The following is a 23,612-nucleotide window of genomic DNA, read 5'->3' on the forward strand; positions in this document are numbered from 1 at the left end:
CAACCGAGGTGCGTGCCCTTGACCGGAACCAAACCGGGATCTTGGGTCTGAAGGCTGATGCCCTATCCACTAAGCCGAACCGGCCAGGACGCATTACTTAGTGTTTAATTGTGCGGTTGTTTTAAACGAGTTGCTTTGATTTTCCGTAGCAGCGATGATGAGCAGTGAGCTATGAATATGGAGGAGGCCTCTAGGAGACCAGGAGCACTTTATGAAAATTACCGCGGGAGGAGGAATAGTTTAGTCCTGAAGCGGTGCTATAAAAAGCTTTCTTCTCGCCCTAGCTCGTGTGGCTCAGTGGATAGAGCCTCGGTCTGCAGACTGAAGGGTCCTGGGTTCGATTGCGGTCAAGGGCACGCGCCTGGGTTTCGGGCTTGATCCCCAGTGTGGGGCGTGCAGGAGGCAGCTGATCAATGATTCATGTTTCTTTCCCTCTCCCTTCCACTCGGAAATCAATAAAAACATATTAAAAAAAAAAAAAAGCTTTCCTCTCTGGGAGCTTTAAAGCACAGAGCATACTTTCCCTTGTGGGCCGTCCCATCTCTCACAACTCCTGGATGCTGCTGCTCTCACTGAAGAATAGCCACAGTCAACATGTAAGCTGGGGCGTGGCTGCGTTCCAAGGACATGTTACCTGCAGACGTGGCGTAGGGCCAGGTTTGACACGGCTGTCAGGTCATCCGTCTCTGTACAGGTGTCCACCAGCAACTCAAGGTGAGCCAGGTGTGCAAGATTTTCTAGTCGTCACGTTAAAAAGATAAAAACGGGTGAAGTAAGTTTTAATGACATATTTAATCCAAAATGTCATCATTTCAACATGTAACCAATATAAAAAAGCTATTGAGATACCGCCCAATTTTTTGTACTGAGTCTCTGAAACCGTGTCTTGCACACATAGGGCACACCAGTTGCATCTCGGTGCTCAATGGCCATGCGTCTGATGGCTCCCACACTGCACCCTCCATGCTGGGCTTTCTACAGTGAATCTGGAGCTCGGTGCAGAGTGGAGTTTGGTTCTGGGAAGAGAGGGGACATAGCTGTGGCCCCTACGGAGCCAGGATGAGGGTCACAGCTATTGTGAGGGAACGTTTGGCCTCAGACGTGTTAACACATTGCAGACGGATCATGAGAATTCTCGCTTCATATTACAGTGTTTGTAAAAACAAAAGTATCATACTTTAAAAAGATATTGCTTGTAAGAACATGTAATAAATAACAATGGGTTATTCAAAATGCAACCGGTATTTAATTTTAAAGCATGCCTTTAACGTTTATGTAAAGCATTTTTTGTACTTGTTCAGTAGAAACTTATCTGGCCACTGGGTAAAGCTAGCAATAAAGCTACTGGTCCACAGTGTGTCAAGAGAACGCGGCCCAGGATACTCGGGCACAAATGGACAACCAGACCAACGACAGTCAGATGACGTTCGCTTCACGGCCCAACGCTGCAAATCTAATGTGCGGAAACATTTGGTGTGGCCCACACAATGGCCGGGGTGGCACAGACACAGTCTTTGGCCTTCCATCAGGAATGTAACTGTCATGCACAGAGCTAGTCTGTAACTCTGCACAAGAATGTAAAGCATGTGAGGACGGGAAGACAGAACGAACGTGTAGCGAGGAAAAGGCTTCCAAGTTGGCTGAATTCTCACCATCGTTTGGTGCTAGTCGGCATTAGTTGGACAAGTTACCAGAGGGAGGTCCTAAGCCTTAGCTGACTCCTTGGGAAGTCATTACCTAAACCTAACTTTCTAAGCGATCACATCAGTGTCTCCAAGGTAAGTACGGACATAATCTTTTGCTAATAAAGCCTCGAGGCAAGTGTTTTTAACAAAAAGTTTATTACCAAAATACAATATTAAAGTCAATACATGACAAATTTCTATAAAGCAAAATAAATTATTCTAACATTGTACAGTATTCCCGAAGGCAGCTGGCGCACGGCAGCCCTGCCTCACTGGTGAGCGGGCAAGCTGTTCTGCCGTGAACACAACCCTGGAGTTTCGGGCATTAAGGCATGCAGCTCGCTGTGCAGGATAATTTCACAAAATGCAAACCATCCCATTTTACACATTGTCAGGATGAACTGTAGTCTTCCCATGTCAGTGTTCCAGAAATGTTCAGACTTTGGCTATAGAAGCAATGCTATAGTGTTACACAATACTCATTTCTTAAAAAAATACATGTATTCATGTCCTTGAATAGCAAACTCAAATTTCTATTAAATATATTTTATAGAATATGACTTAGAGCACCTTGCTGTACAATAAAAAAAGGTTAAATAAGTGACTATGAAAACTGAAAATATACCGAGTCTCACCAGGGGAGTCTGCTCGTCTCTGCCAAGCCTCGTACACTGCAGGAGATGCAATGTAAACGTGGATGCCCTCCCCTGCTCTGTGAGGAAAGAGAAATGACACCCGGCCACAGAGAGCCCCCTCGAACAGGATGCAAGACCTGGGCAAAGGCTGTACAAGTGTCACTACCATGTGGTGCCTCCCGATCGCGGAGTGTTGGCACTTCGGAGCCCGGCCAGTGTGTTCTGGATTATTAGAGGAAGGGAAAACAGTGGAGCCCTGAAAAGTGTTACTTATAATGGGCACATGCATCACCTTCCCCTCCCCACCATTGCCTTATTCAGTAAGTTTATCTGAAAAACTATTTTCACTATCAACTCTTAGAATTATCAAGTGTTCAGAGTGGAGAACAAAAGGTCTTGTATGGCAACAGGTCAGAGCCAGTAAATAAGATGTTACTCCTAGAAAGGGGACTCCTTCTGGTTACTTGAATGCCTGTCTCTTCCTCTATTACCACGGCGTGTTTAGTCTTTAGAAACACTCCACTGTCTCTGGGAGGGTATTTAAGGCTGGCCACAAACCGGTAAGGAGAATGCCTTGGGTATGTGGTTCCCCCTACAGGCCAGGAGAGAGCTTCTGAGGATTGTCTAGGCCAGATGAACATTAGAAGACTGAACTTCTGGGCTAGTTTTTATCCCATGAGCTAGGGATACTTTAAATCCATGATTTCAAATGAAAAATTTAAGTAACAATCAATGGAAGTGGTTTAAAGAAATGAAGAAAGATAATTTAAAAATTCACTGTTGAAATTGTTGGGATTTTTTTGGTTATTCGTATTTTCCAAATGATTACACAAAATTAAAGCCAAGGAAAATTTATAAAACAAAATTCTTCCAAGGTTGTTAATTTTCACAATCAGAGATTTTTGTAAAGAAATAGTGGGTCATAGCTACAAGCAATGGAGGAGTTGACTGAGGGGTAACATAAGTGATAATAATGGAACTATTTAAAATATTTTATTTGAATTTGAAATGAAATGAAATTCTGAAAACAGGAGGAAATGACTATAGATCCACATGCAGTGGACCTGGGGAACAGAATTTACGGTAAGTAAATTTGTTTTACCTTTGTCAGATCCACACATCAGGAATGGAGGAACTTTCATAAGTAACTTACAGCTTCCATCCATCCTGTGTGTTAAGTCATCAGGAAAATGAAATGATGCCTGGCCCCACTGAAATAGTTCCTAATGCTACTCAGAAATGTTAACTCGTTCAGGTCACACCTGGACTTCGGGAAGAGCATTCTTCCCTAAAACATGAGTATCACATTCCAAACCTGTCCTCCGTTTCCCGCTGACCGGCGCCGGGCAGGAGCCGTGGAGGAAGAGCACCAGAGGTGGCCCGCACGCACCGCCTCCAGCTACGGGCACAGCTTACTTCACCAAACAAGGCGCAAGCAAGTGATCAAACCCCCAACGCAAAACAGAACACCCGTCCTCTCGACTGGGAAACGCGTGGATACAAAACGTGTAACAAAGGAGAAGTCACATCTATTTGACGGCGTGTTCTAAAGCAAAAGCCCACAGGAGGAATTTCCTAGAAAGGAGAAACCCTGCAGACTTGCCAAATGTTATTTGTTATTAAGCTTTAGAAACAACCCGAATTTTCACATTTTAGCCACATGTGGTTAACATCTCTTATGTTAAGTGTAACTAAATCAATGAACTCCAGGAAAGAAAAACCTCAAAGCCCTCATTTTAAGGGATTCTTGATCTCACCCTTCTTCCCCCAAATGATTATTATTTAAGAGATCAAACTATTAAAAAAAGAGAGATCAAACTACTTCCAAGGTCTGATGATCAAGTGCAAATCTGTATACTTTGTTGTTTTAATAGTCTTCTTCCAGCCAAATGCTCGGACTGGTTCAGGAGAGGGGCAGACGGCTGTGTAACTGCCGAGACCCCGTGGTGACCCATCAGACCCGAACGGAACCTCTGGGGAGCACCTGCCCTGGGCTGAGACAGTGTTAGGAACCCCAAGGTCTGGCTGAGTCTAGTGCCCACAGGAAACCCTGTAAAATTAAGACAGTCATTTACTCCTTAAATGCCTATTTACAATCTAGGGGTAGATTCAGAGGTCTCCTTTCTTTCCTTTTTTTGAAGGATAAACGACGTTTCTGAGACTGAGTATCTGACATGTCCTCTCCATTGGGGAAGACTCAGGTAGAATGCTGGGAAGCCCTCCCTGCAGAGCCGCTGTCTCGCTGCAAAGGAAGAAAACCAAGCCCTGCTTGAGACTGTGTTGCTTTTATAGCAATCGTTTCAGGACAGTTCCTGAAAAACCCTTTCTTAGCTCTTCTGCTTGCATTTCTAGACCGCAATAAGCTTTTAGTAATAAATACGCTCAACACTAACAAGAGGTAACAGAGGGTCAATACAGGGTCACATCTTTGCTTCCTCCCAACCCATTTCCCCTCCCTCAGAATACTTAAATATTATTGCTGCTCATCCATGTGGAATTCCTCTGATTACATTACACATTTGGTTCCAAAGTCACCCCTGTCGGTCCCCCCTCCGGTGTCTCCGGGCGTCTGAGGTGAGACGCAGGCCCTCGGGTCTAGCTCGTGTTGAGAGCTGCGCTGGGCTCCTTGTTCAGGATGATGTTGACAATCTCGCCCTCGTGCTCCTTCATGTGATCCAACAGGTTTTCTTTGCTGGTAGATTCGAAACCACAGATACAGCAGCAGAAGAGTAAGACGCAGTACTCCATCCCCGGGGGGGCCGCCCCGGGGTTCTTGTCTAAGCGACACGAGGAGTTACTTGCAGGGCTCAGTTTCTCTCGCTCGGTGGGAGCCTGGGGAGCCGGCTCCGAGGACGACACCACAGTGTCCACCCCCCCAGTGGGAGGGTCAGCTCCGTCTTCACTGCCGTTTAACAGAGTCTTTCCAGGGGACTTCCCTAGAACCCTTAAAGTCAAACAAAGCACCAAACTGTGAGTGGGTTAGAAGGCAGGGCTGGAACTTACACGTGACAGCGCAGCCGCGTGGGGTCTGTACCTGCCGCTCTGGGAGATGGCGTCATTGATGGCCTTGTTCACCTGCTCGTAGTTGTAGTTGCGGTCGCTGGCATGCTTCCACATGTGCGACTTCAGGGAAGGCGGGTGGCTGCACACGTACCCGCACAGAGAGCACCTGCAGCGGGAGGGAGCCAGGTCTGTAGAGGGAGCCCCACCAAAGGATGAAAGCAGGGCCCTGTCAGGCACCTTCTGTCAGGTTTCACTGAGATGTCACACAGACCTCCCCACACCGACCCGTGCTGCACCCAGGACCCCAGGGGAGAGCTGGCCCATGGAACAAGTTTCCCTCGGGGTGCGAGTGCGGGCCCAGACCCGGCCCCCTGTCCTGCCGGCCCCCTGGGGTGGGAACCGGGTTCCTCCGGCTGCTGGCGGAACAAGCTGACTATGAAAGCAGCGGTTTATGCTCAAGAGGCCAAGTTCACTTAGGAGTAAAGACTTCTATCTATCAGCGCATCTCCATCAATTGAGAATCCTGCTATTTCCTGAAAACTAGTAGAATTAGCCTCTATGGAAAATCAAGTAATAAAGTTAAATGATCTTGTTCTGCACGTGATACATTTCCAGAAACAGGACCTTTCATAGGGAATTTTACTGCTTTTAAGCGTTAGGACTCTTGCTGGAATACTCAGGGCCCGAATGACTGAAAACTGCTGTGACAATCTATGAAACTGGAACCCGGAACTGACAGCCACGGGCATCATCCCTCATTCCAACCAGACACAGGCCTGTGGGCCGGACTCCAGCTTAGAACTCATAGTCTTTAACAACTAAACACCACTTGTGAAAGCGCCTTCGCATTTAACCTGTGTTCAAACAAGTGCGTGAGTGTTTAATAACTTCCGCTTTGTCCTTCATGATAAAGTGCTGCAGCACAAGCATTAGAACCAGGGTCGGCACACTCACCTGTACGGCTTGTCCGAGTTGTGGGTCCGTCTGTGGTTTCTGACACCAACGTATGTTGTACTTGTGTAATCACACACGTCGCATCTGTACTGTTTCTGGACTGAAGACTTATTCTCTGGACAAGGCATTTCAGAGTTTTAGTGACAGGCTTTCATTAGATTCAAATGGCTGCACTTACATCCCACCGTCAATGAGCATTTACACCAGCAGTGCTAATACCTCCATCCACGCTCTCGAGATCAAGTTAACAAGCCAGAAATGGCTCACAGGTCACCTGGACCTGGACCACCGCAGACTGGGAGACCTAGGTACACTGGTTGGTCTTTCATAACCTGCACAAAATCTAAAAGAATGGACTTGATGCCAGTGCCCGCTGACTACTAGCAGCTGAGTTAACCACAGACACACAGTTAATGTGAAAGGTATTGGTCTAATCAACGTGGGCACACTGTCTCAGGGAAACAACGATTTGCCAACAAGCTAGAATTTAGCATCAGAATCCAATAATCCAAAGTGTGGCCACGAAGTCCCCGTAACAGACGGATACCACAGCCCAGTGCTTTCTCAGTCTGTGGGTTTCCTGTTTATGACTGTCAGCTGCCAATGCACCAACCAGCAAAAGCAGCTGTCCGCTGGTACACACCACGCAACGCTGTGCAGTGACCTCCATCCTGGTATAAATCTATTACATTAACAGACACACTAATCATGATTATACTCTAAGTACTACTCTTACTGGGTAGGTAACAATTCGGACTTGGTTGTAAAGGGCACTGTTCCAAACACAGTTTAAAAACATCCCTGGAAAACAAAGCATGGGTGTCGGGTCATGGTTCTGTGTGCGCAGCACTGCAGGTCAATCACAACGAATAAAAACACCACGAAAAGCTGCTGCACACGGGAGAGGCTGTGCTGCCTTGCTCGGCCTTTTCCAAGGAGAAGGCCCTGGGTTTCAACTCAAGACCTTGGGCCTCATCTTTGCTGCCAGCACCGTGTGATCACAGGCAAATTATTTCCCCTCTGGGGGCTGGGCTTTCTTATCTACAAAACGGAGTAAGCGGAGGGTTCCAGTGCGGCCAGCACGCCAGGGGCACTGTGTTCTTCCTCGCCGCACCCGTACGTTCCTGTGACGTCTCTGCCATGTCCTAGCTGCTAACTCCTTGCGGGCAGGAACCTGCCTGCTGTGTTTACAGCGACTCCCCAGGGCTTGACAAATTGCAGGTTTGCAACAAAGAACAGTTTACTTAAATCTCACAAGGAAGCACACCTGGAGGTGCTCTGCCCGCGGCTCTGTTGGAGCACCATCTGTCTTGGTCACTGGTCTCCGCAGTGGTGCTGCCGCCTTTACCGTCCTCCCGGCACCAGGGCCAGCTCAGGACGGTCCTGACTTGGGCAGAACACACGTCCCAGTTACTGTGGCCCTGCGCCTCTGAGCTGGAACGTGCCTGAGGTGCCCGTGCCGTCCTCATGGGCAGAGACGGACCTCAGGGCACACGCCTCCTCCTTCTTTAATGAGACCACGAAACGGTTCAGGGTTCAGGGACGCCAATGGCTAATTCTTCCCTTCTCTGCGAGCTAGGAACTTGTTCTTTGGTTTGACTACCAGATTTTGAAAGCTCAACGCTGAATGAATAAAGCGCCCAAGAGGTCATCTGTCATCTCAACTGTCACTCTCTGGTGACAGAGACGGGCGAGTGGGCCGGGAGGGGAAGGCATGGCCTGCATGTGAAAGCCACACTCGACCCCCAGGCGGCTACAAGAGGGACTGTGGCAGAGACACTAGGTACAGCTCGCCACACAATAATGAACTGGTTACTTTAATTTTGAACTCACGTGTTAATCTTTCCATTAAAATAGTGATTTTAATTTGTTAATGGCCCCTTTGGACCGTTAGATGACTGCTTTAAAGGACACATTCTGGCCCTGTGCTCACCGCAGGCGGTGCCACTGAGCAGGACTTCCTTTGCCCGCCATCAGGGATTCACGGTCCAAAGCTACCAAATGCTTTAAGGCTCCTTCACAGGGACGAGGAGCACAATGTGCAGAGAGGAGCACTCAGGCTATTCCGCAGAAAGGAAGCAAACTGTTTAGCTCAGCCATCTCTGCAAAGGCAGATGCTCTGTCATAAACTCCTTTTGTCTGGGAGACGTTTGCAGGGGTGACAGCTGCTTGACAGGGGATGCGGGTGTCAGCACAGTTCTCTCAGAAACATTCCCGCGTCGGTTATGCTTGCTGGGGTATAATGTGATGAACATTACAGGAAAACATTTCACTCTGCAACTGTTTCTAACTTTAATTCTTAGGAAATCTGAAAAGGAAAGTCACCCCAATATGTTTTATTTCCCATAAACACGATGCACCACACTCAAGACACTTGGAGCTTATCAATTTAAGTGAGCTGACGCAGGGAAGCGCAGCTCAGCACCGTTAGCCCAGATTCTCCGGATGTGGCACCCGCCTTTTCATGGGACTCGAGTGAAATCTTTTGATTCTAATATTCCTATTAGCCGAGACTTGACTGAGTGGTACCTAACTCGTACATAAAAAGATCTGGTGCCGTGTTTTAAAGAGAGTGCAGATGACATCTGGCAGCAACCTTGGTTACGATAAGATCACAGCAGGGGCCTCAGTTAGAGTGGGGGGGGGGGCCTGCCATCTGTGAGCTGTTCTCGCGGGTCAGCTGAGCTGGGGGAGGGGTAGGCTGCTGCTTCGATGCAGCTTCCCTGGTGCAGGCCTGGCACCTAAGTTTCATGCTGCCTTTGGCTCTTACAGGACAGCAGAAATGTCAGTGTCAGATCTCCCTACAAGGTGAGCTGAGGACTTACTCACAGTACTTCGTTCAGGACTCAAGAGTGTCCCCAGGAGGAGACCAGAACCCACAGTGCAAAAGAGAGGACAGATGCAGCTTTACTCCTGAAACCCCCCACCTGACAGACTGCTCAGGGCGCTTCTCACCTGGGATGCGAGTCGTGCAGCCTGTGTGGGAACGCACACCTACCTTCCTGGGCACACTTCGCCTCAGCGCTGTCCCTGGGAATCCTGGGCTCAGCAGAAGCCACGACTGACAGGGGATCTGGAAGGCTGTGTTGCTCCCTCTCATGGCTCCTCAGCTGACTCTGGACACGAGAGAAATGAACAGCAATTCCTAATGAACTCACTGCAGTTACAGGAGCCTGTGCTTCCGTGGCCTGGAGCCTAGAACCCAATACCAACGCTTCAGAAGAAAATGGGCCTCAGCACTATCCCAGCCTTTGGAGGTTTATGGGAAGAACTGCCCGGGGGAGCAGCAGGAAGGCAGGTCCTGGCGTGGTGTGTGCACACTCAGCACCATGGACAGGCCCAGGGAGGGGGCCAGAGGGCTCCCAGAGTCAGCGCTTTCACAGAAAGAAATCCCATCAGCCACTGAGGCCTCCTCCACTGCCTCCCAGGAATCAAGAGCATAGTCGCTGCAGGCACCCCTGGGATAGGCCTGGCCCCACCCAAATGGCCCCCCTGTCCAGTGGCCAAGGCCATTCCAGATCCCAGGAGGCCATCTGAGTGGAGCCAAGTCTCACTCCCAGGCCCTTCCTTCCTGAACCCTCTCATTGCCAGCCGACCCTGGGTCGCCTGAAAGGCCACGTCCCATTTCCCAGTGGGCCCTTTAGGACAGCAAAAAATAGTTCCCCCACCTATCAACTGGCATCTTGAAGAAGAAAGTTCTAAATCACGGACCCAAAGAATGCAAGTTTCATTTACAGAAACAGCATTTCATGCTGGTTGGTGGTTTCGAGGTCGCACATAAGGTGAAAGTCACATAGTCAAAGCGACCTTGAAAGTCCCTTAAACTGCCCTTACAGCTAACACGTGGCTCTCTGTCCACGGCACTGTCCCTCATCCAGCCCATTCTTCCTTCTGCAATGAAATGAGTCACTGTGGGCTGGCTGCGCAGCCCTTGGCGTGAACAACTTGCATTTCAGGGCCGTGCGTTGCTGATGTGGGTTATATCTGTGCATCCATGTGTATGTATGCTGTCCCCCGTGTTACATCTGTGCATTCATGTAACACCCCCCTGCACTGTAAAAGCCACACATTCTGAAGAGACTCTAAAACACTATCTAAGGCCAGAGATTGCCAGGGAGAGTCCCACCCCAGGAGTCCCGATGACCCAGATTTCAGTCCCCATCGTCTGGGCCAGCTATCAAACCTTCCTGGGTGTGTTTCCCGATAGACTGATTGTGGGAGGACTGCACCCACCAGGCCTGTCCCTGCTCTGAGTTGGGGTTCCTGGGAGCACTGGGCCGCGCACCTTATAGGGGAAGGCCTCGGCGCAGCGCTTGCACTGGTACAGCCGGGCCTTGCAGTGGTGGACCATGTGGCTCTCCAGCTCCTTGCTGCTGTCGGCCACGTGCTCACAGATGGGACACTGGTAGGGCTGCCTCTGCCGGTGGACCCGCAAGTGCTGCTTGATGTAGCCCTTGTTCCCGCTCGCGTAGTGGCAGAGGCGGCAGCGATAGGGCCGCTCGGCATTGGGGATGTACTCCACCAAGCCGCCGCCTGACAGCCCGGCCTCGCCGCTGGGCTGGCACTGGGCGTTGTCCTGCAGCTCCTTCAGGATGTCCTCATCTGAGGCGTTCTGGTCCGTCCTTTCCCGCAGCTTCTCAATGACAGTGAGCAAGGACACGCTGATGCCCGTCTTCACCTGCCCGTCGGACAGCTCCTGCCTGCCCTCTGGGAGTGCCACCAAGGGGCAGCTGCTTTGGTTAAAACTCGTTAGTCCATTTGAAGCGTTTTTAAGTGGTGACATCATTTTAGAATAGGCCGCCAAGGTGCTATCCACCTGTCTCTGCCCGGTGTCTGGGTCTAAGAGGTTGACGTTCCCGTAGTGCCCGAGGTTGGCTCTCGTGAGCTCGGCGGCTCTGATGGGCATTGTGACCAGGGCTTCTGCCGCCAGCGAGTGCAGCCTAAGGGACTCGGAATTCGTCCTCCTTCGGCCCGGGGGGGCGTTCTCATCAGGGGCCAGTCCCTGATGGATCAGCTCGCTCTCCTTCTTCTCTGTGTTGCTCCAGCCTATGATCAGCCCCCCGATGTCGACGGTACACTGATTGGCACGATAGGCCTCCTCTCTCCCCTCACAGCCTGTCGGGGGCCCTGGAGGGGCCGGGAGGCCCCCCTCCTCCAGCGCAGCATTCACGAGGAAAGGCTTCTGTGACCCGGTCTCCTCGGCGCTGGGCAGACGCTCCACGATCACGTTCACGTGCCCTTTCTTGTTGGGGCTGCTGCTGATGATCTTCTGTGCCGACGAGAGGAGGCTGTCGGCCATCAGACTCTCCTCCGCGTCCGAGATCACCTCCAACATGTCCTCCTCGTGGGGCTCAAGGGCCCCCGACCGGCCGAGACCCGCGTCTCGCTCCGCACCCGGCAGGGCCGACGCCGAGGACAGAGGCTCTGAGCTGCAGATCTGCACCTGGACCGCCGGCCCGTTGTGGATGCTCAGCTCGTTCTCTCCGATGGCGATGACCACGGCATCGACCCCGCCTGGTGCAGCCGCCACGGAGGAGCCCAGCAAGCCCAGGGGCTCGTTCTCATTTTCAAAAATCGGGTAGGAGCAGTCCACCTCCCCGGCATGCTTCCAAGCATGTGTCTTCAACATTCGCTGCTGCCCGCACGTGTAGCTACAAAATAAGCACCGGTACATGCCGTACTGTTCGTAGGCGTACCACTTCCTCCTCCCCCTGTCCTTCTCGGAGGCTGAGGCGGCGGGGATGACCTGCGTCTGTGGACTGCGCACGCTAACGGAGAGGTCGGGAGTGCCTTCGCGCTTCCGCTCTGTGGGCCTCAGACACACGGAGCTGGAGGGGCTCACGCTCGGTTCGGCTCTGGGTGGCGTGGGGCCGCTGGCATAGTTTTCGTGGTCATTCACCACGTGGGCTTCGAGCTCCTCTTGGCTTCTGGATGTGACGTGGCACTCGGAGCACATCAGAATCACCTCATTCTGCGGGCCGTGCTGCTTGATGTGGTCCCTGAGCACAGAGAAAGATGAGGACAGGAACTTGCAGAGGCTGCACTGGTAAGACATCGCCTTCCCATCGTTCTGGGCGAGAGGGTCCGGGCTGAAAGGGATTGGCGTCGGCTCGGCCCTTCTGATGTCAGCAACAGCGGGCGGGGCTCCTTTCGCTGGAATCTCACCGAGCTCCTGGGCTTCGGGAGAGCTCGTCCCAGCACTTGAACGTGAGCGCTTCTTCCCAATTAAAAGACATTTTTGTGACTTTTCATGTTCCACTATCTTGCTCAACTTCTGGATAACATGGATTAATGGATCTGTTTTAGCTGAACTTTGTCCATCAATTTCCAGTGAAGAACTGATGACAGTGTCGGCCGTCAATAGAGCTTCCTGTTCCCCAATGTCTGGCACCAACATGGCGACGCTGCTGCTCACCTCCATACCTAGAAAGGGGGACAGACCACAGAGACGCCAGGTTACAACTGGTGGAGCGCACACAGCCATTCCCAGGCAGAACCACCTTAAGTCACTATGAAATACCATCCCTCGAGCCGATACATGACTGAGGCAACTTCTTACACCAAATGTAATTGTAGTTTTTCTTCTCTGCAAGCCTTGGGAATTGTGAACATATAGTAATTAACTCACCGGGAAGGGCACAGGGAGCTCTGAGACGTACTCTGCAATGAAACTAAAGACAATAATCCAGTTCCTCCTTTTACTTCCTTCATCTTCCCGAAGAGAAACCACAAACTGCGCTGTGGGCTCTCCAGAGGTCATATTAGTGGTCAGCTATCACTTACACATGTTACTTTTCTTTCCCCCCCGAAAGGAAAGGGCCATCGAAGACGGAAACAATTGACATCCTAGTTATCCACACACCCATGTGTCCCTAGAAAGTGATACGTTTGGCCAAGGGAGTCACTCAATGGAAAATGCAATCTTGTTCAGCCTAATCTTCACCAGTTTCCTGACAGCACGTACGTTCATTTCAAACACTCCCTCTGCTTAAAGTGAGATTATCTGTTGACTTGGATCTGTTTTTTAGGTTTAGGCTTTTTTTTAGGTGCATTTTGGAACCTCACAACATTCAATAAACTCCAGCAAAAGTTTTAGTGGCCCTAGCTGTAGACCAAAGACCATGCTATTTCTTAACCCCCCGTCACAGGCTCTGACTCTCATTTCAGGAGTTGAATCGTGGCCCCTGCTAGGACTGTACCCAAACTCCCGCCAGACCCCACAGTGCTCAGACGGCTCAGCACGGTCTCCCCTACCCACTCCCAGCAGCCAGGGTGCTCCGTACTTCCTGCTCTCAGGCACACTAACTTTCTGTCTGGGCCCACATCAGGCAGAAGTGCAAACTTTTACCCCTGGCTTCTCTAGTGCCCTTCTCCCCCACCACCTTCCCGACCGACCACACTCACACCGGGATGCGCTCCAGCCGTGACCACAAGATGACCACCCAGCAATCCGGGGCCTGTGGCCCTACAGCCACTCTCTCCTGAACAACCTGAGGATATTACCTCCCAAAAGACGACAGATGCTCCTTGACCGACTAGTCAAAAAGCACCCTCCACACTATTCTGTGGAGTCTGGGTTGTTGACCTTCGAGACCGTGACTGGCCGGGGCTGCCACTGCCCAGAATCAGAGAAAGATCAAAACTCAAAGCATGGTGTCTACCAAACATACAGCTTTTGCACCATCATGAAGTAGACAAATCCTGTCTGGGGACCATCTGTATTCCCTTACGAAGGTCTTTCTCAGGCAGAAAGAACAAGTGTCTTAAGCCTTTACACTCAACCTCAATCACTAAGAGGGACCAGTGACTGAGAGAACAATCTGTTTCTCTAGAAAAACCCTGTGTGACTTTCCAAGTCACTTTGCTGCCTGTGAATTCCACGTTTAGGTCAAGGGAGCTGCGGCTCCTCACCTGACTACGGATTCCCCTTCTGGGCCATTCTCAGGCTTTATTTCTTTCGTTCAGTTGTTAACTACAAACTAATGATAGGAACCCTGGAACACTCAATTTCTTGCACAGACTTGGGGCTCTACTGCAGACCTAAGGCCTCCTTCCCAGGAAACGTGACCTCAGCAAGCTGACTGATAACCTGGAGGCTAGCTCTGCATACCCACAGGCTACCCCTCTTCACTCCTGGACATGACAGGAGGGGGCAGAGCACGCCAACTGCTCCCTGTGCAATGAGGAGGAGGAGGAGTTATCTCACGTCAAGCAAAACACATTATGAAACAATCTGACAAGAGACTCACGTGGAAAGCCGTGTGCTCAGGGAAACCTGCAGCAGGTGCCATCTCCCTGGGCATTTACGTGTCTCACTGCAGAGGCTGCCCATGTCGGGAAATGGCATCTTTAAGACAGACTGGACAACATCAAATACACCGAGAAACACCTGAAAAACCAGTTTGGGGACACTTGCAAAAATCAAAGCAAAAGATAAGTCTCAGTAGAACAAAGTCTCTGCTAATCAGATTAGATAACAGCTTGTAATAAAGTCTACAGAGAGAGTCAAGTTGACCTTAAGGCCAACTCTAAATTTTCACAGAGTTCACTTAGGCCACCAATGTGCATAAGCATATGGGACTGCATGTCAAGTGAAGTAAAATTTATTTGAATAATAGCAACATGGACTGTGCTAATCTGCATACTATGCATGGTCTCCAAGAGGTCAATGTAAAAGCACCTACAGAAAACGTTACCCTGATGGGAGGCTGATGGGAGAGACTGGGGATTAAAGAAGATTAGCAGATTGTGTGACTGGAGTGATGAGCAAGGAGGGGCTCACTGTACTATTCTACTTGTGTAAGGCTTAAATTTTTAAAATAAAAAGTTATAGAAAACATTGTTATGCGAAAGGCACCAAGCAAAGTACCAGGAAGAATGAAAAACATTCAAATTAACAGTCCTCGCAGTTTAAAACTGAGTTGAGAGAATAAGACAAACCTGGTTAGAAATTTAAAAGAATTAACAGCTTTTAAACAATGCGACAGTACACAAGGTACAATCGTCAGAAACAGCCAATGACCAAAGCCTAACAGAGAGTGAAGTGCCCTTTCGGTCGAAGAGAGGTGAGATTTAACATTTATTGGGCACCGACAATGCGCCAGGCACGGTACAGGAGACCGTGAGGATGATGGGGGTGGGGGCGGGTCCTTGCCCTTGACAGAGTCTGTGCAGATTCTGTCTACCGCTCATGTAATTCCTGGTAATGTGAACCTTTTTCTTCCTTTTTAAATCTTTACTGTTGAAAGCACTAGATATGTCCCCCCCTTGACCTCTTCTATCCTGCCCCTGGTAATATTAACCTCTTTTTTGCAGACAAGGAATCTGAGACTCACAGACATAAAGTAACAAATGGCTTAAGAATTGGAATCCAAGGGTATATGAGTCTAAATCTATCCTTCCTCAACACACCCATTTCTTTTGGTTTCTCCGTGAGAACAAAGTGTGTAAGTAGTGACACTGAAAAGAAACAGGCTCTCCCTGCTAGTCTGTATCAACCTGTGAGCCGGCTGACCCTGGGCAGGGTCTAGTGATGCTGCCAATCAGGAAAGGGCAGTGCCTTCCGGTGACTGAAAGGTTCCGTGGCTGCTCGGCGGCAGCCCAGTGTCTTGTAGGTCAATTCCTGAAACGAGCAGCTCCTGGGTCCGTCCTCCAAACCCGGCTGCAGCCGAGAAGGACAGTGTGAGTGTCAAACACGTCTCCTCCTTCGAGAGGCAACGTAATGACGTGTCGGGCGGTGGAACCTTCCTCAATCTTCCACGGCAAAAAGAACCCGATTATGGGGCGCGCGTTTACAGAACTTACCGAACAAGGAGGGTTTCGGACTTGGTGTAAGTTATAACGAAAAGCCTCTGGGAACTTCTCCCGTGACTGTGAATTTTATGCTTTAGCTCCGAACTTATCGGACTCGAGATGCTATTGGTTTGCTGGTAACCACTTTCTAACGAGTAAGGAGCGATGATCGCATGCTGGTTTTTAAATCTTAACCGAAAACAACCTAATAGCGGTGATTCTGCAAACTTCACACACTTCCGCGGGCTGGGGGCCTCGCGGGGCCAGACGCAGTGTCCCACGGCCCGGACCCCAGCCCGCTCCCCGCTGCCGGCGGGTTCACCTTAAAGAACTTGCAAGTTCAAAGGGCGCGGATCCGTTTCACCTGGAGGCGACCTTCCGGCTGGGGTCACCGCCGGGGCAGGCAGCACCTGCTCCCCGCCGGGAGCGAGCGCTAACGAGGGACCGAGGAAACGGGCCGCGCGAGGAGCCGGGAGAACTAGAGAGAAAGGGCGCGGGAGGCCACAGCCCCGAGGCCGCCGGTAACCGGGACGCGGGCGGAGGGCAGAGCGCAGCCCGCCGGCACCGAGGCGGCTTCCGGCGCGGAGGCGGCCTGGCCCGCCTGTCACTCAGCCGCACGAGCCGCTGCCCGGCGCCCCCGGCGGGCCCTCTCCTCCCGGCCGGCGAGGCGGGAGCAGGGCGGCGGGGCTGCTGCGCGGGCTGTTCTGCACCCGCAGTGCTGACGGGCCGGCGGCGGGGGCGCGGTGCGGGGCAGCCGGGGGCCTCGTCGCGGGCGCACGGGGGCCGCAGGGGACGGCGGCGGGGCCCGCGGGAGGCGCACATGGCCGGCGGCGGCGCCCGCAGCGGCGAGGGGCGGCCTCGGGCGCAGTACCTGCGGTCGGGCGGCGGCTGCTGCTCCGCGGGCCTCTTGGGGCCGGCCGGGCGCCCCTGTGCCCTCGCCCTCGTCCTCTCCCGCCGCGTTCCCAGCTCAGCGCCTCCTTTCCCCCGCTTTTCCGCTCCTCACCGGAGATCCAAGATGGCGGCGCAGAGCCGGTCACGTGAGACGCGGGCCGTCAGGTGACCGAGGGCCGCGGCGAAGGGGCGGGGCGATCAGCAGGCCACGCCCACAGCAGCCCCGCGAACGCGAGCTGGGCGGGCGCGGGGAGGGCGGGGCGACGCGCAGGCCACGCCCCCAGGCTCTCGAGGGCGGGGCGGGCGGTGGGCTCCCAAGGCCACCGCGCTGTTTTCTGGGTCGTCGGGGCCGAGTCCGCGCGTCACCTGCGTCTGCTCACGTTGCAGCGTCTGTGCGCCAGGGCCTCGCTGCAGCCTCTGAGTTTGGTGCAGCTTTTGGCTGGGCTGCACCTTTAGTGGCTGATAAGCAGGGAGGTCCCGCTGGGGTCCCGCTCAGCGCCAGGCTGCGGGAGGTGGGCAGGGCCGGCGGGCACCCTGTGGAGGGCCTGAAGATTTCCCAGGGCTGTGGGCAGACCTGGCAGCTTCACCCGGTAACGGTAGCGCAGTCTCCGTCCGGCGTGGGCGGGGGGGGGGGGCAACCGTCCGTGGTGTCGTTGGGATCTGGTGCCTGAGAAACACGCAGGGACGCCAACAGCCCTGCTCGCACACGCAGCTCACCGTCACCCTGGGTGCTGGCGGTGTGGGTGCTGGAGGGTGTGGGTGCTGGAGGTGTGGGTGCTGGAGGGTGTGGGTGCTGGAGGGTGTGGGTGCTGGCAGTGTGGGTGCTGGAGGGTGTGGGTGCTGGCAGTGTGGGTGCCTTAGGAAGGAGCCCGCTGGGTGCTGGGTCTGGGTGCTGGGGCCGCAGTGGGAGACAGTGAAACTGAAGCCTTGGTCGCAGCCACGGGCTGAGACGCCCCTGGGGACTGGCAGCAGGCCGGGCTTTCATGGGGGAGGAGGGCCCGCAGGACTGAGAGTCCCTGTTCCGACAGTCGGTAGCTCCTGAGATAGGAACTCAGTGTTCACCTGAATTTGGGGCTTGGCAAGCCAGCAGTTAGAAACCTTATTTTTTAAAGAATATCTTGCTGATTGGACTAAATAAGAAAAAGGAAAAAGGAAGGGTTGGAGATATATCTGTTTTTCAAGAAAAGAGGCTGAGCAGGAGAGTAGCGTGGAAGGGTGGAAGGAAAAGAAGTGGAGGCGAACCAGGAATACCCAGAAGGGAGACCGTGAGCTCACACAGTCCGTGGGCAAGTGCCTCCCCGTCCCTTCGCTGCCACAACAATCCTAGTTAATAACACTCCAAAGAGAGGCTTTTCTGCAGGAATGTCCTCAAACCTGAAACTGGGCAGAACCGAAATCAGAGGTTTATTTGATTGGGGGGTGGTGGGGGGAGTGTAGAAACATAGCGGAGAAACCACAATCTAGGGAAAAGAAGGGAATTCTAAAACAATGAAGGGAGGCAAATGCATACTTGAAGTCCCTGTGTGCCCTCCGGTGTCCACCAGCTATTTCCAACCTCCCCGTCCAGCCCCAGGCTCGGAGGTGCGGCCTGTGGCTGGCGCTGGCTGTGAATGGCGGGTGGAAGTGAGGGGTGCCACGTCCATCCTGGAGCAGTTAGTGGCCAGTGCAGTTTCGTCCAGAGCACTCGTCCCCCGCTGGCTAGATGACCGGTAGTGTTTGCAGTGGTGGCCACCCTGGCACCCTGCGTTTTAGAGTGACACGAAGGCGCGGAGCCCCAGCCGACCCACGATGATGGATCTGCAGGGGGAGGAAGTCCTGAGGTTTTAGAGCTGTTTGTCACGCAGTGTGACAGCCGCCGCTGACTGACACGCCCCCCTCCCCCCCCCCCCCCGCCCCATTCACTGAAGCCTCTGGAAGAGGCAGAACTGATGGGACGAAACCATTCCCGGCAGACAGGAAGGTTAATGGAAGATCAGCACCTTCATTCCTGAAACAGAGATGGTATCAGATGCAGAGTCTAACAGAAAAAATCGAGGTAACTTTCAAAAGCCAGTACAGCCCGGCTGGCATGGCTCAGTGGTTGAGTGTTGACCTATGAACCAGGAGGTCACGGTTTGATTCCCAGTCAGGGCACAGGCCCGGGTTGCGGGCTCGATCCCCAGTGGGGGGCGTGCAGGAGGCAGCCGGTCCATGATTCTCTCTCATCATGGATGTTTCTACCTCTCTCTCCCTCTCCCTTCCTCTCTGAAATCAATAAAAAACGCTTAAAAAACAAAAAAAGGAGGAGTCTGATAATAATACATGGTGTTTCCTTGACAACTCAAACCAGAGCACGTTGACGTTTTGGGAGCCCCGAGGGCCGTGCAGGAAGTAAGATGAATGAGACGCCGGGCCAGGCGGAACTTGAGAACAGCTTGTCCCCAGGTACGACACTCAGGAAGGACTCCTTGCCTTTGGTGTGTAAGATGAGGTTAGATTTCGTTTGAGGGGATGACTCATGTAAGCCTCTGGCCTGGCACAGAAAATTGGAGGAGACAAGTTAGCCTGTATTTCTTTGTGTTGTAATTCTTACCATGACCTTAAAAAATATATATATATACTTTGAATAGAGTGTCTCCAGAAAGGATAGATCGTGGAAGAGTGAGAGGAGGCGGGAACGCAGAAAGGGAAAAAGAGGATGTCGTATTGCGGCTGAGAAGATGAGCAGACACGTCCGTGACTTTCCGTTTCCCTCGCGGGGACATGAGGGCTCCGTGTTTCTGACGTGCTCTCCCGCCTGTAAGACGAGATTTCAGTCCATGCTATTTCTGAGCCTCAGATGTGTGGTATATGGAAATGAAGAGTTTAATTATAGGATCCTCTGGGTTCAAAACGGGACTTCGCCTTAAGAATAATGACAAGGCTGGATTTTATTAATGAGTGAAAAGGTGGCTCGCCCTAAGTCAGGAGGGATGTAAGATTAAAAGGCACGGTCTGTTATTATGTATCCGGCTGTCAGTACTACATTAACGTTAGCTCTGGGTTCTTTACACGGTGCGTCCTGAATATATACCTAGAAATACTTCATAATTACAGCTCGGGTCTCAAGAATCATCATGAATTATCCGTCTGTCATTCATTCTCCGCTAAAAGCCCATGATTCCCGCAGCACACCGACATCTGCACGACACGTGCTGCGAGGCACCCGTGTTCGTTCATTCCTTACTGCAGACCTGAGTGTGCCAGAGGGACACTCTGCACCCGACCTCGAGGAAGGGCTGGAGGCAGAGCAGGGCGCCGAAATATATTTTTGTTGATTTCAGAGAGGGAGGGAGGGGGAGAGAGAGATAGAAGCATCCATGATGAGAGAAAATCACTGACTGGCTGCCCCCTGCGCGCCCCTTACTGGGGATCGAGGCCACAACCTGGGCGTGTGTCCTGACTGGGAATCGAACCGTGACCTCCTGGTTCATAGGTCGACACTCAACCACTGAGCCACGCCAGCCAGGCGCCAGTAAACATTTTAGACATTCGGACATAGTTTCATTGGCTCGAGCTGACGTGGGTCTTGCTTAACCCCTAGGGTGCTGGGGAGCACGATGGCACTCCTGTCTTTCGCCAAAAGTGCCGGGAGCGCTATCAAAGCTTCGAAATGGCGTCCAGTTATAAGTCTGCTTTTATTAGTGATGATGATATTGCTAAATATGTCAATGTAGTAAAGGTTTTCTTAAGTTTTTGAATATGTAACTTCATTTACTTGCGATTCATAATTTTTTTTCCCTAAACTGCGTAAAATCAGCAAAAATGCCTTGGCAATTTAGCATAGTTCCTTGGGTATTGGTTGGCACTCGAAGGGTTAACGTGGGTCTGAGTGGCTGAATAGTGTAGGAGGGGACCCTGGGGTGCTCATACTCTCATAGCATCTCAAGCAGCTCTGCTGTCCAGGTGGGGATGGACTTCCGCACGAGCTCCCTTCGTCCCTGGGATGCTCACTGTCCGGTACCCAGGACCTGGGAGTAAGGACCACAGTCTGGGGTGGTGACACCTAGTGGCTCACCTGGGATGAGCGGCGAGGCCGCAGCACGCAGGGAAAGACTGCCCAGGCCGGGGGCCCAGGCCCAGCCCCAGCCCCTGAATCCGTCGGTAAGCCTGCTGTCTGGCAGAGTCCCTGGATGCATGTTGATTGACGGCTGTGCTCCAGGAAAGGCACCCACAGGCTGGGAGTGGGGGTGCAGAGGGGCTGTGGGAGGACATGGGGGCCTCCTTGGGTTGGCATGTGCCACAGACGGTACGTGGCTCTGGGAGGCTTGGCCGGGCTGCCCGGTCGGGCACGGAGCTCACCCTGCCAGGTGGTCTCTCTGCTCCCACGGAGGCCGGTGCCGGGAGTGCTCCCCACAGTCCCTCCTCCACCAGGGGAACGGGAATGGGACTCTGTGCCTCCCAAGGGCTGCCTCCTGGGGCCACTGTCCCTGCCGGTGCCTCCGCTGGGCGGGTGACAGGCAGCTCTCTAAGCCCGTTGACAGGTAACACCACCTGCCTCTGAACGTGACAGGGAGATGATGATAGGATGTGTTAACGTCTTCCCGCAGCAGCAGCCTCCTTACCGCGCGGCCTTTATTGATGGGAGGCAGGGCAGGAGGGAGAAAATGAAAAGAAGAAGGAGCCGGGGATGAGAAAAGGCACCACCAGCAGAAGTAACTGCTCGTCAGGCCGGGCGAGGGGTAATCCCGTGACCTAAAAGGCGTCGTTTGTTATTCTGACAGCTCCTCCGGGTGACAGACCGCAGACACCCTGGCACCCTCACTGCTGGCGGGAGGGAGGGCCACTTCCTGCTGCCCGAGGGGCAGTCACGGGTGGGCAGCGGGCAGCGAGCGGCGAGAGGCTCCCTCGAATGCCCTCCAGCTCAGAGCCCCCAACCCCCCGACACTGGAGCACCAAGCAGGACACTGTACGTACGTGACCTTCTGGGATGTTTCTTTTTTATATAAAAAAATGTTTTTATTGATTTCAGAGAGGAAGGGAGAGGGAGAGAGAGAGAAACGTCAATAACGAGAGCGTCATTGATCAGCTGCCTCCTGCACGCCCCCCACTGGGGATCGAGCCCGCAGAGAGTGGCCAGTGGTGTGGGCTCAGACCGGAAGCCGGTGGGTGTTAAACGCGGCTTATCGGTGGCTGAGAAGAGGATTTGATGCTGTTTGACGGGATTTGAGTCACTAAGTGATGTCGACGGAATGGCGGCTTCCCTGTGAATGATGTGTCCCTGGAGGACTTGTAAAGGGAGCACCCCCCCCCCCCGGAATATGTCCAGGCGTCCGGACTCTGTCCCCCGTGTCCCCCGCCTCCTGGCAGAGCTGCTCATGGGGTTTAGGGAGGCAGCTAAGTGCTGGAGCTCTTGCTGAGCCCGGCCCCAGTGGTGGGCGGTGGCGGCGGGCTGTCCGCAGTGAGGCCCCCCTGTGGGCCCCGAGCGCACACAGCGTGTCCCCGGCCGGTCGGGCTGCACGCGGCAGCAGGCACAGGGCGGGCTCTGCTCCTCCTCGCGTTGGGGACGAGGGAGAGGGGATCCCCGGGCAGGGACTGGCAGAGGCGGAGCGTGCATGCGAGGAGAGCAGGGGGACAGCAGGTGCTGGCCGCGTGGGGGGGGAGGGGGGAGCCGGGGAGGCTGTGCGCCCGCAGCCTCGGCCCCGCCGGCCTTCCTGCCTCCCCCTCTGGGGTCTCCTTTGTCTTTTCTTCATCATTTCACTTTCCCCTTGAATTGCGACCTGCAGCAGTTTTAAAAATAGTTTATTTTTTGGTTCATCCTCACCCGAGGATACTTTCCCATTGATTTTTTTTTTTAGAGCAAGGGGGAAGGAGGGGGGGGGGGACTAGCACAGGGAGCATAGCGAGGTCGTGTGCAAACACGTGCACGGAGCACAGCGCGTGTGCTGTCCCGCACGCCCCCCTCTCCCCGTGGAGGCTCACGATCTTAGAAACCCAGCGAGTGGTGGGCAGAGCTGCCCGTGGACTCCACAGGCTCCCGGCCCTGGCGGCAGACGTGCTGTGATGTTGCTCCGACGCCCTCTGCGATGGGCCTGGGTCTGTTTCCAGTGACTCGCTGTAACCCGGTTCCTTGGACGCACAGCTCTGTGCACCGGCGTGTTTCTGTCCGAAAAACAAAGCTTTAGAAACAGGACTGCTGGGCAGAGGCGTCTGAGTGTTACGCCCACCCTCCCCTGGGTTCCGATTCGCAGCACCGCCTGCCAGCCTGTGAGATGGAAGTGGATCCCTGACAGTCTGTGAGGCACCACAGGCCTCCCGGGCGCGCCGGCTCCTGGCACTGCCCCCCCTACCCCCCCCCCCCCCCCCGTGCGCTGGGGGGCGCGTGAAGGGGGGTTGGATAAATCCTTTTGGAAGAGAGTCAGGCTCAGGGAGGTCACCCACGGGGAGAGACCGAGGAAGGAGAGGGACACGCCCTGGGAGCTTCAGGAGAGAAAAACAAACCCGGGGCCACGCTGCCGGCAGAAGCCGGGGATCGCACCTTCTGCACAGATGGCTCCTCACTGACGAACCGACGTCTCTGCCCCGGACGGTGATGCCAGAACCTTCCTCCTGCGGACCTGGTACTCGGGACGCCCTCGAGCATCGCCGGAGCATTTTTTTTTTTTTTAAACCGCTTTTATTGATTTCAGAGAGG

The 23,612-nt window shown here is 53.3% G+C and overlaps 1 protein-coding gene across 9 annotated transcripts; it reads right to left on the reverse strand.

Annotated features, from left to right (window-relative positions):
* Positions 1–1,822: 1,822 nt before the first annotated feature.
* ZNF507 (zinc finger protein 507) lies at positions 1,823–17,084 on the reverse strand. Of its 9 annotated transcripts, none has more exons than XM_036303473.1 (6): positions 16,941–17,084; positions 10,563–12,700; positions 9,276–9,393; positions 6,278–6,392; positions 5,355–5,549; positions 1,823–5,264 (listed from the first exon to the last, which is right to left on the reverse strand). In XM_036303473.1, exons 2-6 carry the CDS (start codon positions 12,696–12,698, stop codon positions 4,916–4,918), a joined length of 2,913 nt encoding a protein of 970 aa, XP_036159366.1. In that variant the 5' UTR covers positions 12,699–12,700; positions 16,941–17,084; the 3' UTR covers positions 1,823–4,915. The 9 variants fall into 9 exon arrangements, 7 of the variants coding, with proteins under 7 accessions (XP_036159366.1, XP_036159368.1, XP_036159369.1 ...); XM_036303475.1 differs by lacking the exon at positions 16,941–17,084 and adding an exon at positions 16,082–16,908; XM_036303476.1 differs by lacking the exon at positions 16,941–17,084 and adding an exon at positions 14,527–16,075.
* Positions 17,085–23,612: the final 6,528 nt, after the last annotated feature.

Source organism: Myotis myotis, unplaced genomic scaffold, assembly GCF_014108235.1.
Source record: "Myotis myotis isolate mMyoMyo1 unplaced genomic scaffold, mMyoMyo1.p scaffold_m19_p_37, whole genome shotgun sequence".
Lineage (NCBI taxonomy): Eukaryota > Metazoa > Chordata > Mammalia > Chiroptera > Vespertilionidae > Myotis > Myotis myotis.